Source organism: Sphaeramia orbicularis, chromosome 18, assembly GCF_902148855.1.
Source record: "Sphaeramia orbicularis chromosome 18, fSphaOr1.1, whole genome shotgun sequence".
NCBI classification, from domain to species: domain Eukaryota; kingdom Metazoa; phylum Chordata; class Actinopteri; order Kurtiformes; family Apogonidae; genus Sphaeramia; species Sphaeramia orbicularis.
The window spans coordinates 18,553,215-18,570,810 of record NC_043974.1 but is presented as its reverse complement, the minus strand read 5'-3'; the positions used below and the strand labels follow the sequence as shown (position 1 = coordinate 18,570,810).

Here is a 17,596-nt window from a genome sequence, read left to right as displayed (position 1 = left end):
TGGGTTTTCTGTCCACATTTGTGGAAAGGAGTTTCACAACTTTATACAAAAAAAAGAAAAGAAAAGAAAACTGTCCACCACAAAGGACATTCCATAAAAATTTTAAAAACTGCATCTGAAAAAACTGTTGCATCATGATGTTTCCAATATAGGCATTTATTTATTAAAAAACAAAAAAAGCTTGTACTTTGCTGACATGTCCTGGGTCTTAGGAGGTTAAATTATTTCAGTGTGTGTATGAGCACTGTTTGAACATTTTGGGCATATTTCAACAATATCGCAATAATAATGATAACATGATACGTGATCAAATATTAATATCGTTACATCCCTACTTGTTTTCAAAATTTGCCTATTTAAGTGCCGAAGATTGGTCTTTTTGAGCTTTTCACTCATGTTGTTCTGGTTATGTGGATGTATAGCATGTGTATATTTCTACACACATTGTATAGTGTTATGATGGCAACACAGACACAACTGTGGCTGTTTTAATTAGATGCTACTGGGTTGATTGGTAAATCTAAATTGCACATACATAGGAGCGAATGTAAGAGTGAGTGATTGTTCATCTGTATATTGTTAGCCTCATAGCATAATTGCCAAGTCAAATTTTTGGCCAAATTGTGGTATCTGCAAAACTTTACTCTCCTAACACTGTTGCTTCATTTTGTATCATTTGCTTCGACCTGAAAATAATATCACTTAGGTAATTATGCTATGAGGCTAACGATATGTCAGCCTTGTGATGAACTGGCAACATATCGAGGGTGCAGCCGGGACAGGATCTGGCATCCCTGCGACCCTCATAAGGAACAATCAGTTCAGAAAATGAATGAATGAATAATTTTTGCATTATTTGTCTGGTTTTGGTTAAGAGTCTGGCCTTGGTATGAGTGTATTCTCATTTGAGCACCCTACATTTCAACAATAATGCACTAAGATAAGAAAAAAAAAAGCAAACGCAGCAAACTATAAGAAAACCTCTTTACAATTCAAGTCCAAGTCCTTCTATGTTGTCCTCCTGAGTATAGAAATACTATCAGCACACAGCCTGAGACACACTGCTGCACAGTAAAGCTGATGTAAAGGATTAGTGAACACCAGGGAGGCACAACATGAAGCAAATCTCTGTCTTCACATTTTTCGCCTCGTCTTTAAACAAAGAATTAAGAGGGAAAAAAATCTGCAGTTTGACCCAAATGTGGACTCCTACGCCCGACTCCTTCAGAAAAACTTAGCGCATAGTGCGATTGGGGCGTGTTAATCTGGTTAATTGGTTCATTCGGTTCAAGGCTGAGGCTCTGGGTTCAATTCAGATATGAGGATAAACGTGTGCGTTGTGTTTCGGGGCTTTTTGTCTACTGGCATCACACAGCGATCCAGTCTGCAGGAAAAATAAATCAAAGCAAAGGAACACACACACACACACACACACACATACACACACTCAGGAGAAAGTGAATTGATGAATAATTTACTGATGCTCATTGATCTTTGTGTCAGTCTCTCTCTCCCCACATAGCAGTAATCTGATCTGCCTTTAAAGTGCGGACTTAGCTCTCAAAGTAGCTGCACACTCTCCCATCATGCATTGGATCAACACAAAGAACAACACGTCCTGCTCCTTTGTAAGAAAACATCACCGGTGAGATATTATAGTAACATATAAACTGCTGATTTTTGCTGTATTCAGATAAAAATAAAGGTTGAGGGAAGCTTTAGTTAGGCACTTCAAGACTTCATTTGATCTACTGCTGAAGACGATGGTAAGTTATTTAGAATGATCGGAAATTAGCACAGTGAATTGAATGTTACACTTGATTCTTTGTGCACAGCAGTGAAGATTTCTTTCATGAAATGTGCATGAAGTTTTATTTATTATTTATTATTCAGTGTTCATAGAAAACTCACATCACTGACAGAGTATCTAGAGCAGCATGGGACAGTCTGTCACTGTCAGTCAGCTTCACATCTGTGACACTGATGAGGATAAATCTGAATAAATGCATATAGAGACAGAGAGAACACAGAGTGCACTGAGTATTTTAATGCTGCAAAAGATATGAATCATATGGCCTTCACTGTCATAAGATTACCTTTGAGATTTCACTGACATGTTATACCCATAATTAGTGCTCTTAATTTGGTGTATGATCTACTTTTCAGAGGAATTATACAGAACAGAAAACTAAACAAACAAATCTATTCGACTCATTTAACATTTGTTTTAAATGGCCTGTTTATCAGGTATTTTACAAACAGCGTTGCACTAATTTATTGGTTTGTAGAATTAATGTCTCTTGCTCTAGGCTGGTGAGTTTATTTCAGTCCATTTATAGCTATACTTAAGCGTCTGTCCACCTTTAAGTGTTCAGATTCAGCCTGCAGTACCTTGCAAAGTTAGTGTAACAAGCAGTTTTGCTGCAGAGGAAATAATGACAAAAAATTACTTTAAGCCCCGGTTTACACAACAACGCTCTCAGGTCAAAACGACTAAATATTTTATCAGATGTGCCTTTTGTTTATACGGCAATGCAAAAACACAAAAAAGTGAAACCGCCTTCCAGAGTGGAAATCTTAAAAACGCTCCACTCTTGCATCACCGTCTAAAGCAGTGTTTTTCAACCTTGGGGTCAGGACCTCACGTGGGGTTGCCTGAAATTCACCACCAAAATTTAATAATTTGTTCCTCGTGCCAGTATCAACATCTCCTAAAAATTTCATCCAAATCCGTCCATAACTTTTTGAGTTATCTTGCTAACAGACAAACAAACAGACAAACAGACAAACCTCGATGAAAACATAACCTCCACCGTTCCTTGGCGGAGGTAAAAAATATATGGTGAGTTGAGAGAGACAATCACAATAAATAAAAGACATGACAAACTCTGAAACTGAAGCACTGTGGTACTGTTCATCTTTCAAATGTTCATTGTGGTCGGTTTAAGATGCTGCAGCTCATTACTCATACTACAACGATAAGGTAGTGAAAAGTTGGCTTAGGCTGTGGATCGTGATTCTGCCTCAAAGGATCATCATATGATCTTTTGTCCACCTCTATGTATAATGCGCCAATTGATGAAATAGATAGATACACATACAATACACTTCAGCTCCAGTAAAATAAACAGTGCATACATTAGTTCTTATAGTCTTTTACTGGTACATTACAGCTTCTAATGCAGTGCTTTAGCCTTATCAGATATGGCATAACTTACTGTTGAGAACAAAAAATGAGAAACTTGTCAACAATGCAATGAAAGTGATTGGCAGGACAGAGTTCTCTTCCTTACAATCATTTTTTGACATTTCTGTTCTGGCGCAAGCAAAAAAAAATCACTACGAACTGTTCCCATTTGATGCACTATGAATATGAAGTCCTACCATCAGGGAGACGATATGAGGCTGTCAAACACTGAAGCAATTGCTGTAAGCTCTCTTTTATCCCAGCTTCTGTGGCTCTACTGAACACAATACCCACTGAAAAACATAACTACAACTATTGGGTTTTTATTATCATTTAACCATCTTTTAACTATTGTTTCATCTCATATTTAGTTTATATTCTTGGGTCATATTTTGCCTTTTAGATTACTGCTCTTATTCACTTTTATTCACTGTTATTTTATTGGTTCCACTGTATTTTCAGTGTAATAACTGCAAATCAGTCGCCTTATTGTTTTCCATATTATTGCATTGTACTGATCTGCACTGCACTGAAGGGTGCAAATCTGTTACAGAAAGGCACAGACTGTATTTTTGTCATGAATGTTACATGCCAATGTATGGATGGTTTTTTACAGGCAGCACTATGAGCTCAGGACAAATTTCCCTTCAGGACAATAAAGCCAATCTGAATCTGAATCTGAATCTGAGTGATATGATGATGTGTTTATGAAAATAGAAAAAAGTGTGTTGCTTCATATCTTTATTTATTTTATTTTATTTTTTATTTTGAATATTAAAAAAAAAAAGCCAAAAACAACAAGGGAAAAAAATGTAAAAAATTCAAATAAAAAAACGTTCGAAAAGGAGCAGGATGAAGTACAACTTATATACTCCCGCCCCCTTAACTCATATTTTTCTACTGATCACTAAGTCCCATGTCAGTTCCTTATATTATTATTTCACTCAGCAATGTTTTTCATCAGCTGGTTGACATTCTTCTAGGATGGAAATGTGCATTCCATCATTTAAAAGCAATCCAACAGTCAATTTTACTAGTAATTCATTCATTTTCTGAACTGCTTAGCCCTTAAGAGGGTCACAGAGGTACTGGAGCGTTTCCTACCTAATTACTTTTATAATGCATTCAATTCTTTTGACAGCCAAAACTCATAACGAACACAATTCACTAAATTTCAGTAAGTTGCATACACATACCGGTGAGCAACATTTTCAATAGCCACTAAAGACCCACTAATAACTGCTGTAGCATACGTCACTCAAAATGAAGGCAATTCAATTTAACCCATAAAGACCCAGTAGTGCTTCTGTGTCAGTTCCCAAATGAATTTTTCTCTGTATTTAACCTTTCTTAAGTGCTTTATCAGCACTTATTATAGTATTAACCTCTGTGTTTTGCATTTTTTTCAGTGAAAATCAGGTGTTTCCTATTTTTTATTCACTGATCATGTGGATGTTCATTAAAGCTCAGACTCAAGTTGAGGGTTATTATATCAGAAACAGAGAAAACTGAAGAAAAAGTGAGGTTTTCAGTCAAATCTATCATTAACTGAATATAAAGCCAGTGTGTCCATCCACTGTCATTGATCCAACTCCATGGGTTTTACTGGTGAATGAATGTTGTAGAAGATGGCGGTGTTTCCACGTTCATTACAGAGCCTCTGAACGTCCAAATGAGTCACAACTGATGACCATGAAAAGATAACAAACTGTATTTTACACCAATTATTTACATCACAGGTGTCAGACATGCGGCCCGGGGGCCAAATCCGGCCCGCCAAAGGGTCCAATCCGGCCCTTGGGATGAATTTGTGAAATGCAAAAATTATACTGAAGTTATTCACAATCAAGGATGTTAAAATCATTTTAGGTCAATTCAATCTAAAGTGGATCAGACCAGTAAAATACTTACAGAAATACCTAAAACTTATGAAAACTGCAAATTTTTCTCTTTGTTTTAGTGAAAAAAAGTGACACTACACAATAATGTTTACATTTACAGACTGACCTTTTACAAAAAATGTGAATATCTGAAATGTCTTAAGAGAAGTATGTGGAATTTTAATAATATTCTCCCTGTTATTTATTATTTGTTATTTTTTTGTGTATTTGTAGATCCACTGGGATCTCTAACTTGTGATAAATGATAAACTACGGCGTAATATTGTTAACATTGCATTTATTTTACTTACTTTTCAGGTTGCTCATATTTGTTCATGTTATGTTTGAGTACAATTCATAGATGTAAACATTTTCATTACGGAATTTTAATTTTTTCACTCAAAAGTTATTATTATCCTATTATTTATATTATTTCACTGGTCCGGCCCACTTTAGATCATATCAGGCTGTATGTGGCCCCTGAACTAAAATGAGTTTGGCATCCCTGATTTACATGTATTGATAGGATTAGTGGATCACCAGGTCTTAAACTTGTTAGATCAGTAGACAATTTTGTTCAGTGGTGGATGTTTGGGTCTTTATGGGTTCATAGAAATGAGAATGTCATCGCTAAAAGATAAACACATTGAGTACAATGGGCTTTCAGAGATCCTTATAAAGGCCAAGACTTCACTCTCCTTCTCATTCTACAATATTACACAAACAAATTATGACTTACATTTTCCTTCTTTTTGTCAGTTGGTGCCATATTTTTCAATTATTTTAATATAATCTATATCCAACATTAACTGATTTACAAAAAATAAGTTCCAGCCTCAACCCCTTATCATAGATCTGTTTAAGCCTGAACCTTCTGCCATGTTTCTTCAGAATCAGTGCAGTATTTTGGTCAGACAAATGGATAGATGGACAGACCAATGTGGATGATCACATAATATCCTTGGCAGATGTAACTATACCCACATCTGCAAGCAAAATGCAAATATTCAGAGCAAAACCTAGACACAACGTTGAGAAAATATGAAGCAAGAGAGACAAACATCAAACGTAAACCATTCAGAAAATAATAGAATGACTTGATTCATAGCTATGTCAACCAGCGAACTTGTTTTTCATTTCTTCCTATACAGAACCACACAGGCAGCTTCTTTTGTTCTATAACATAACTCAGTGTACTATATTATAAAATGCTCGGCTGACCTCTATGGCTCGTGTCACACCTAAATGTCACACACTCAGCATGTTCATTACCTAAGACTCAATTAATAGATGCTCCATGCTGCACACTGCACTGTGAGGTACGCAGAGAGGAATGAATAAGACATGACTCAGTGGATGTGAAAGACCTTTAACAACGAAGCAACCTGCCATAGGAGAACCCAATGACATCCACTGATTTATTAAGTTAATTCTATATTTCATTCACAGTTCTATACTATCATTCACTTCTAAAACCTGCATTAACATTCCTCTTATGCATTTACAGTTTGCCTCTAGTCTTCATGCCAACCATGATATATTTAAAGGGAAAAAAACAATAAATTATATTAGTAAGGTGTTGACATTAAATGCATAAGTCTGTGAACTCGACTGGAGAGATGAACACCATTCTTCCAACAGATTTGCCTCTGTTGTTTCAGTGAGGTCGCTGTCTAACATGTTGCCTCAAAATCTGGTATCAGTGTTTAACTAGTTTAAAGGGGTCACATTTTGCTAAACCCACTTTTATTAGTCTTTGGTACATTTATTTGTGTATTTGAGGACCGCAGTAGTTCCAAAAGTTTGAATTTGAACCCTCCAGGTGCTGCAAAGCTATCTTTATATTCATTATAGCAAAAATCCAGTGGATTTCTACAACCCGTTTTAATTCCTGCTTAATTTGTTACGTTTTATAAGTAGTTGCGTCATGACATTTGGACATATAAGGTGAAGAATTGTGATGAACATTTCTCTGAGTACGCCATAATTGTTTGTCAGCAGCAGCAGTTGTAGTCCATACTGAAAATATGTCCAAAGTTCGAGCCGATTACCTAAAATGTTCAGTTGCTGGTTGAATTAATGAACACAAGTGGTTGAACGGGACAGAGCAGCATGGTCAACAACCTGGAGGGGGTGGGGTGTGAAGTGGCTCATGTGCATTTAAAGGGCCAGTGCTCAAAATGACCTTTCATTACTCTGAAATAGGGTTGAAGATGGGCCTATGGAGTTGAATTAGTGAAGAATTCAGACCCAAGTATAGCATTTACAGTTTATGTAGACCACAGGGAAATGTTTTAAAATGCATAATTCCATTTAAAAAAAAAAAAAAAAAGCAAAATATCACTCCTTTAAGATCAGGTGTCTGTGATGGTCACATCATTTTTCATGCCCTGTGAATGGGGGGCATCATCATGAACTTCCGTCAGCTTTGATTTGCAACTTTTTTTGTCATCGGGATACTTCAAGTTAAAGGGTCAGTGTATGAGATAGAGTGGCGTCTAGTGGTGAAGCTGCAGAGTGCAAGTACCTGAGTAAACTCTTCCTCCTCTACAGTGTCTAAAGTGTGACCTTCATTATTGCCAGTGTTTTGCTTATTCATTCTTTTTTTTTTTTTTGTAAAAGTATTAATAAATACTGGCTCCACAGGTATAATGAAGAAGAAAATACATCTGTGATTAATACTGATACAGTGTAACAACATTCCAATCCAGTAGGTGGTAGTAAATCAGAGGTGGTTACTGTTTTACACCAGATAAACATTAAGCAAGAGACAGTAACACATTCTGGTAAAAGTAGATAATATCCTAGCATTGCTAAGTTAGCTAAAGTTAATGGTGTACAAAAACACAGACCGTATGGTGGAAGTAATGCTGATATCTGCAGACAACTAATATATATATTTTTTAATGTTCTGAAATCCAATGGCATAACAAGACATTTTATTCCTTATTTCATGTTACCCATTAGCTTTCATTTGTTTCTGTCATGTTTCTAGGCTGGCAGCTGCAAGTAGCAAAGAAAGTTGTACTATTCTGTGTTCAGAATAAATGAAAAGAAATTAAGCATTTACAGTTGTTATTTTGGTTACGTTTCCTGGATTTTATTGTACCGTGAACTCTGACTCCAAAAACTGAGTTATGTAATGCGAGTAGTCCAAGTAACGCAAATTAATGCTGCATGTAATCTGCCATTTAAAAAAAAAAAGGGGGGGGGGGGTTATCATCGACACATGTTGGCACATTCTGTGGAGTCAACACTGCATCTCAGGACACAACTGTCCCATTCTAAGGTGGCCAAAACAAAACAATACTTACAGTTAGTTCATTATGTCCCAATTAAAGTATTATTATTAATTTTACACCATATTTCTGTAATTAGATCCTCATGAGTCCCCAAAAGCAAAGCACAAGATTACCATTATAATCTAAAGGCTATTAAATGTTACAAGATTTTTGAGAGAGAATGTAACTCCATAGAATTTTGGGCATAAATGTCAATGTCAAAATGATCAGCTTGGACTCATGAAAACTATTCAATGCCTGGAGTCATGTAGGATAAACAACATGCCATTCCTGCCTTCATCAAAGGCCCATGTAAAACAGCAGGCTGCAGGGAAATGTCACGAGCCCACACCACATTGCAGGCTTAATTACTAGTGTGTGTGTGTGTGTGTGTGTGTGTGTGTGTGTGTGTGTGTGTGTGTGTGTGTGTGTGTGTGTGTGAGTGTGTGTGTGTGTGTGTGTGTGTGTGTGTGTGTGTGTGTGTGTGTGTGTGCTTGTGTGCAGCTCTAGTGCAGAGGCTTTGCACCAGTGAGGTCACCCAGTATTTATTCCAGTATGAAAAGCAGTGGTGTCACCCTGATTCTAGCCTGGATCTGCCCAGAATGAATGAAAATCTAGGAAAAATTAAATGAACTTCCTGGATTTACAAGCCATGTGTATGTAAATAAAATTCATATTATTGATAATAAATACACTGCACATATCTGGTGAACTAAGACACCTGTTATTCCACATTAAATGAAGCTTTACTAATGAATAATGTGGCAACAAAAGCTACAGTAGCACAGGAAAAAGTACCAACTTATTATTTTTATTTTGAGTCAAGTCAATATCAAATGTTTGGTGATGAAAATATTTACTTTGATTATTTGTTAGCAATAATGTCAGATCCCTGTTACAACTATATATCAAATCTATTCTAATTTTGGTTATTTTTATTTTTTATAATTGTGGTAGTTAATTTAGTTAGTGTATGTCATCATCAGCCTTTAAATGCATTCATTATTTTGGCTGTCCCATTGTTTTTGTAGGTTGATATTGAGTGTGTACCATTGAATCATTTCACTTTGGGTTCAATAATGTACTCTATCAAGGCTAAGTGGTATTGTAATTATTATGATGACTGTGTAGGCGATTGGTAACACCATCCACAAAGAGTTAAAGCAAATCATTAAGTTTTATAGAGGCAAACATTTCTAGTACCCCCACCTGAACTATGTTTTTTAAGTTGTATGACTTAAACTATGTGACTTAACTGCAATATCACACATCAGTCCTGGTGATAAAATACATAAAAATAGGCATAAATATTAGCATTTTATGGACAGTTCCTCTCTTAATGCTGACTGACATTTCAGTTAATTCTACATCATGAAATTTGTATAAAACAAACACTGATATCAACCTCTAATCAGGACTTTATTAGAGTATAAGTCAACATGTCTTTCAAAATAATCTTATTGTTATCAGTTGCACACATCACAATCATTCCTGTGGGAAGACAAATACTCATGTCAATGCATGTATAAGTAGGTACTTTTTCCTGTGCTACTGTAGCATCGAAGGCTAATCGAGACTAATCATCACTTATTTCAACAAATCATTACACTGTGTTGTCCTAATGCAGCGCTCCACTCTCTGGTCAACTACATTTATCAACACAACCACTGACTTCCTCGACACACAAGGAGACACCAAACACACACCCCTAAAGGCACATGCCTTCTGCATATTGCTGCAAAACGCGACTTGTGACACGCATTATTTAACGGCACGGAGCCAGAGAGAAGCAACGTTACTGCAACAGTGTCACAAATGCCAAAAGATAATCATATATGTGTAGTCTGTGGGAAGCTGTAATTGCCCTGTAACTAGTACTTAACCAGGAGAATGAGGCTCCTTGTTCATAGTTGGTACTAATGTCCATTATTCTCCTGGTCAACAGTTTGGAAGTGCTCTATACATACAGAAATATAACTAATGAGTATTTCTTCTCAATATCTTTAGAATTACACATAGTTGCTACGCTTTCTTGAAATATGAAAATTGCCATATGCCATTTTCTTGATAGTATTTGGAGCTGATGGCTGTAAAGTTAGCTTTGCTAAGACTACATTCAGCCTGCAGGCAAATGTGGCCCAAATGCCATTTTTGTTGCCCATATGTGACCTGTATCCGATCTGTTAAAGACAGTTTGAAGAGCAAAAATCTGATTTTTTCAAATCCACCCCAGGCCACTTACAAATGTGGTCCTAAATGCGATACATATCTGATATTTTGCAATGCGACTTCAGTCTGAATGGCCAGGTCACATTTATCTGACCTTTACGTCATTGAAATGCGACAAACGTCACAATTCTGAGTCCCAGGAGGAGAAGCGGTGGGAAAAACATACTTACGGTCGTAAACACAGTGTTTGCCTGCGTGGTCACATATTATATCAGGACCTCTTTTGTACATGCAAGTCACTTCATCAGTTCAGTTCATACTCAAAACTGATAGAAGTAGCATTTAAAGTGTAATATGAACAAGCACACAAAAAAATTGGATTTCACCAAAAAATCCAAACTGTGCATTAAGACCTGCTGTCTGAATGTAGCCTAAGAAGAAACAGCTCATCTGCCCTGCAATTAAACCTTGACAGATAAATCTAGAGAAAAGTTTGTGTGCACTACAGAACAATTTTCATTCATAAAGTTCTTATTAAGTACACTATGCTGTAGCCTAAAATAAAAACAAGAAAAAATCAGAGTTAAGGAATAACGTTAACACTAATGTTAAGCTTGCAGATTAGCTCAGTGTGGCTCATTTTAATCAACAAACATATACTGATGTTGGTTTGCAAACCTCACTCACAAAATGATAACTGAAAACTGGATTAAAATACTTTATCATCAATATAATTAAAAGTTATAATTGAAGTGAAGGTCATTACATTAAATCAAGTGCTTTAAGGGATGTATTACCTGAAAAGAGATGGATTATGACAAGTAAGGCTGCAAGTAACCATTATTTTCAGTGCTGAATAAACAGTCAATTTAATTTTTGCTTAACCAAGTAATTATTTGCTCTATTAGATGTGAGGCTATGGTGAAAATGTGCTTCCTCATCTTTCTTGTTTAGTCACAACCCAGAGACATTCAGATTACTGCCACATAGGGCAAAGGAAATCATGAAATACTGACAGTTAATAAAATGATAAATATAATAATACTCAAACCAATTACTGATTATCAAAATAGCTCTGAATTGAGTAATTGACAAGTTGATCAATTAATTGTTGCAGCTACAGAGCAAAGTAATGTCTTCTTCAAGCTAACACGACAATAGCTGTAAAACTGTAAATATATAGACAGAAAATATTATAAAACCCACAAGTCAACACATTCTGAGATGGCTATTTGCAACACAGATAATGATGATTAAAAGAGGACAAGTGTGCACATCTAATATTCTGTATCACCAGAAACATTAATTTAATGTTTTTGATTACAGGTATATTCTTCTAAAGGAGAATGTGAGAGTATGTGTTCGGCAGCTTTGTACCATTGACTGCACACAAACAGGCAGAAAGTAAATGAGAGAAACAGTATTGATCAGATACTTCCTCATGTGACCTGTGGCAGTAATCTGAGCTGGAATTAACAGCCGATTCTCCCATCACACATCCCCTTTAGTCACTGATGGTTATTCCCTGTGGTGACGGTGCTTAGGATTTAACAGGGGAAGTACAGGGGTTGGACAAAATAATGGAAACACCTTCTATGATGCCACAATGTTAGGTGTTTCCATTATTTTGTCCAACCCCTGTAAATCTACATACTGTTACTAATTTAAGTGTCGGCGTCATTACGTTTTTGTAGAATTAAAAGAATGTGGACTGGCGAGCGGTTTGATAATGCTGCTTGAGGGTGTGTTCAGGTGAAGCCTGTTTGGAGAGGTTTATTTAAACTCAAGTACCACTCCTGTTGTTTTGACCAGGTGATCAGTGTCAAATGCAGATGGTTCTGAATACCTTGCCTGTACAGTTTTTTATTTTAATATTTTTTCCATCACAGACCAACATGTTTGTTCAGGAATCCCATGGGTTCCTGATGATGGAGACCTTGTTTCATTCAGTTTTCAAGGCTGATTAAGAGGCGATGATTGGGGCTAAAATATGGCAAACATTTACCAAACAATGGAGCATTTCATCAATCTAAATACAGAACAAGTGCTACTGACAATGTCGACAAAAGCATCAGATAAAACTATACTGCTATAATTATCACCGTTGTTTTATACACTGAATGATTAGGTCAAGAACCGGAAGGGATTCAGAAAGGACATAATGATACACGTCCCATAATCGTGTGGGAACAGGAAAGAAAGAAAGCAGGACTGGTAAGGACAGGAAGTTCATGCCTGTGTCACCCTCTAATCTGAACCCTGTTAAAAGAAACAACTCCAACACAAAAATCCTGCAAACCAGCATGATTATTTAGCACTTATCACTTAAAAGTGCATGCAGCTGTTGTTTATAGGCCCTTGTTCACCTGTAATTGACCAGTCTCACACGGTGAAACAAAATAAGCAGTTCTCCACTGCGTTAAGCAATGAAAACAAACTATTTGTGAACGACTGTACGCTCTCAGACACTCCTTCTACAGCAAGCCAGACAAATATATTGAAATACAATAGGATTTCTCTTTCCACACGCATCTACACAGCGGTTCATCAGGACCCAGCCCTGCATATGGACACCAGCTGTCATCACAAACAGGTAAAGAAGTGAAATTCATCCTCTGCTGGTGTCCTCTGACACATCAAGCCAACATTCTTTGCGAGGTGAGAGGTTAAACATCGTAAAGCCATCACAGAAAAGGGAAACAAAGTCTCAGACAATGTCCCTTGTTTGTCTCCTTCTCTGGCACTTAACAGCAGTGTGTAAATGAATTTTTCCAGACGAGCTACAGCACTCTCATTAGCAGCACCACTCTCGCTCTGCAGACCACTTCTCATTAAAACTGAGATCCATCAATGCTTTCTGTTTGAAGAGCACTGCATATTTGTAGCAGTTTATCTATGAGTAAAACCAGACAAAAACAAATAAGGTATTGCTGATTATCCAAATTGAGACTGGTGTAGTTCATGTGCAGTAAATGCTAACACTGGAGAATTTATTGAAACTTATCTAGTTATTTCATCATGTGAGAGATACTGCCACTGTCAGAGATTTCTGGGAATAACAACTAGGAGAATAACATGACGGTTTGATTTGCTCACGTAGAACTTGAGAAACTGGAAATTTTAGCTGAAAGCTCTTTTTGGAGTTAGTATCAAATTATAACATAAAAACAGTGAGCATTTACTGACTGAAAATTAATCATTTGTGCTATATCTATATTTCATACAATTTCATACATCCTTCTACAATTTTAAAACATTATTCCTAATATCTGACCACTGCATACAGGCACTATTTCTAGATACAGTCCCCTAGCACCCCCCCCTTAAAAACATGAAGGAGATGCCTTAGCAAAACACAAGTATACATAGCATAGGTAAATGAGGATCTTATATATAAATGAAAGCATTATTATTAAATAGTATTTCTTCAGTAGACTAAACATATATGCACTACATTTTCATAAGCATATTGCACATTTTCATATGGAAAACACCCTATCGACTGCAGGTGTTGACAGTCCACTGGCTCCACATGCAGACCAGCAGCCTCTGGGTACACAGTATTGGTTCACTGTTCCTCAGAGACAATAGGCTGCTGCTGTGACAGCAGACTCCAGGAGTCAGGCCTGCTGTACACACCAGCAGCCATGCCTGTTCCAACCAGGAGTGACTGCAGAGCAATATGATGAAAAGAGCTACCAGACCCACAGTGGGCTCAGTGGGCGTTTCTACATCTTGACTAATTAACCCACATGACATTCATTTTCACAGGGACAAGTCTGAACATCCCACAACCTAGTTTTAATTGTAGCATCACATATTTATGTTCACTCTGATGCTGTTGGTTTGATTTGCTGATTAACTGTAGCACTGCATTTTACTATAAACCATTTTCAATGACTTTTTTATGTATTTTTAACATAGCAGTATTATGTTGATGCCCTGGGAAATGAAAAATAGCATAAACTAAGCCAGCACATTCACTGCCACAGTATTGATCAACACAGCCACATTAAAAACATTAAATGAATATACAATGTATATGACTCTGATGGAGTCAGTGTGATGTGTAAGCAGAATCCTCTTACCAGTGCTGCTCATGGTACCAGTCGGATGTCTTCTCCAGTCAGATGATGCACAGTAAATAAGCCACTATCCACATTGACAGTACATGGATGATGCCAGCAGCCGCAGAGCGCACAAGCCTCAGTGCCACCCAGCGCAGTGAATGAGGGGAGGTGTTGACTCGGAGGGAGGGTCCGGAGAGACAGCCCGGTTATGTCGAAGCCGCGGAGACCCTGTGTGTGAATCAGCCGCACTGTGGAAACAATGTCCTGCATACACTGCGGGGCTGCGCTCCCTCTGTACGGCAGACAGACAGTGCAGGTTGGGTGTGGGCGCACGGTGGAGGAAGACTAGTGGAGTCAAGACGGAAGAAACCAAGAAGAAGAGAGGACACAGCTTCCGGTGTAAATTACAAAATAAAAGACTGGTGTAAAACCTCTAAGACTGTGTGTCATTTAGAAATAGGCTACATATAATCGTTTTGTTTTACTACTATAATAGAAAAGAAATCCTGAATATTCACAAATTAAAAGAACTGTTCGAACCACCAGTATGGGTTAGGGTAAGGGGGTTATGGTTAGGGGTATTTATTAGCAGGTTTTGTAGACCTCAAAAGCTGTTATGTTCATTTATGCTAACATTACAGTCTAATAGTGTTCGTTTTTTGTGAAACAAGCGCAAAAATCATGAAAAAACATGTACGAACTACGAAGCTAATATGCTAGCATACTAACGGAATTAGCTAATATGCTAGCATACTAACGGAATTAGCATTACCTGCATCAGCCTCAAAATTAGCATATGTACAGTACACCGAACACATCTCGAAATGATATAATTATTCAGATTTTTTTAACTGGAAACATGCACATAATTTCTTGAAATACATATATCTGTCACTGAATGTTCATTAATTTTCAGAAGTAAATATTATAGCTTTATCTACCAGTGTAACTACCTTAACGGACGAAGTTGGTCATTAGCATGTAGTGTTAGCATAACAAAAAAAAAGAAAATTTATCTCAATGTATAAATAAATGTTACATATATTATGTACATATACAAAGCAACAACAAAAATATACATTTAACAACAATTAATGTCGACAGTTTATTTTCTAATAAATAATTTTATTTAGCTACATTAGCTTGGTTTCACTACATTTACTAATTGAACTTTTTTGACATATTACAAGAAAATTTTTGGACCCTTAGACTGTATATTGATGTACTATTGTGTTCAGTAAGACCTTTCAAAGTATTATAAGTAAAAACAAAAACACACTTAGCTTAAAACATTTCCATCCAGTGTTTGGAGAGTTTTCCCGTCACCACGTCCTTCTGTGGGAATTGTAAAGGACAGGGCGCCATCTAGTGGTTTTTAGTAGTATAATATACTCAAACTGGTGGGTAGAGATGGGTTTAACAACTATTACAGTAGCATTAGTTAACTATTTCCTTACTCACCAGTTTACATTTCAGCACTAAATCTACAGTTTCTAAGTCTACAGTTTGTTGTGAAACATTCAGACTTTGACCCTTTAACCTCCATGAGGATCGATTATATATATATAATAAAAGGATTTGTTTGACATTGATCGACCATGTCAACCTGGAGATATTAATAGATATATAGATACTTTTAAATGTTTTCCTAGTAAAAATTGCATTAAAAAGTCTATTATCTTTTTGCATTTTTAGGTCCTATATGTTAAAGTAAAATAAAGTGTTAAAGGATTATCAGATAATATAGGTGAAATAGTGTTTAAAAAAAAAAATTATACCAAACATAGGTATGGTTAACATTTGTAATGTCTTATATTATATAAAGGCAAATTTACTCCTATATGTGAATTTAATGAGTATGCGTTAAACATGCAAAAAAAACATTTAAAAAAAAATGTAGGAAAAACAATATAATCACAAAAAACAAAACATTTTTCTTGTGCTTTTTCCCTGTCTTTTTAAATTTATTAATTAGTATTATTATTCCTATTTATACACAGTTTAGATGAACACATGTTCATGAGGTGTTTTTTGTTTTTGTTTTTTTAATCATTGTAGCGGCAATTTGTCATCAAAATTAAATCAACTTAAAGGTGACTGAACTTAAGACTGTAACATAATTCAAATAACCACTAGATGCACCATGGGTTTGTGGTTTACGCAGTCAAAAACACAATGTCCATATCATAGATGTAGTTCAAGTGATTTATTTTCAAGATTTTGCAGGCAAACAACAACTAAGGCCTTTTGTGATGTCTCTCCTGCTCATCCTGTCTGATCTTCTGTGTGTCTGTGTCTGGTAAGAAAAAAAAAAAAAAAAAAAAACATAGGCCCACCCAGGTGCATGCTGGTCTATCTTTGTGCTCCCTATTTATACCCAGGTGCCCACGGTCTAAACCAATAAGAAAACACAAAACAAAAAAGGTGCTAAATACCAAAGAATCAAAACAATAACCATAAAAATCAAAAAATATTCTAAATATTAAACAAACAAAAAATAAACAATTAGCAAAATAAAAAATAAAAATACTAAGTTAGTAAACAAAAAAGGTAAATTAACTTTAAACAAAAAAAGTAAACCGACAAATAGCTCCTACAATCATAAAAACATAGTGTATATAACTTTCAAATGCAGCTTATATTTAGACCACCACTATCCCAAAAGGCATCTATTTTACTTTGAAGGAAACAGACTTAGAGCTTCCTTTGTGACTGGAGTTAAAAGAGGTCTGCTTCACTCTGCACTGCTTCTGCATCCAACAAACGGAGTCCGAGGACTGACAGCGCCACTGCACTGCTGACATCCAATTCATGGGAGTTGTAGTCCATGTGCAAGAAAACAACAGTTTTAATCGTACCGTGCTATTGATTTTGGACTACAATTCTGGGTAAACGATAAATAGGCTATTTGTTATATAAATGTATAAACTGAGCAATCTAAGAGGTAACTAGCTAAATTGCTTATGCCGACATGTAAGTAATTGTCAATATAACTAGTAGTTACACATT

The 17,596-nt window shown here is 36.2% G+C and overlaps 1 protein-coding gene across 1 annotated transcript in view; it reads right to left on the bottom strand.

Moving 5' to 3' along the window:
• The window catches only part of ablim2 (actin binding LIM protein family, member 2), a 131,598-nt gene extending 116,669 nt beyond the window's left edge, over positions 1-14,929 (bottom strand). The window contains exon 1 of the mRNA XM_030161968.1: positions 14,606-14,929. Within this exon, the coding sequence (XP_030017828.1) occupies positions 14,606-14,618 (13 nt within the window). The 5' untranslated portion in view covers positions 14,619-14,929. The remainder of the gene's footprint in view (positions 1-14,605) is intronic.
• Between the last annotated feature and the right edge of the window lie 2,667 nt (positions 14,930-17,596).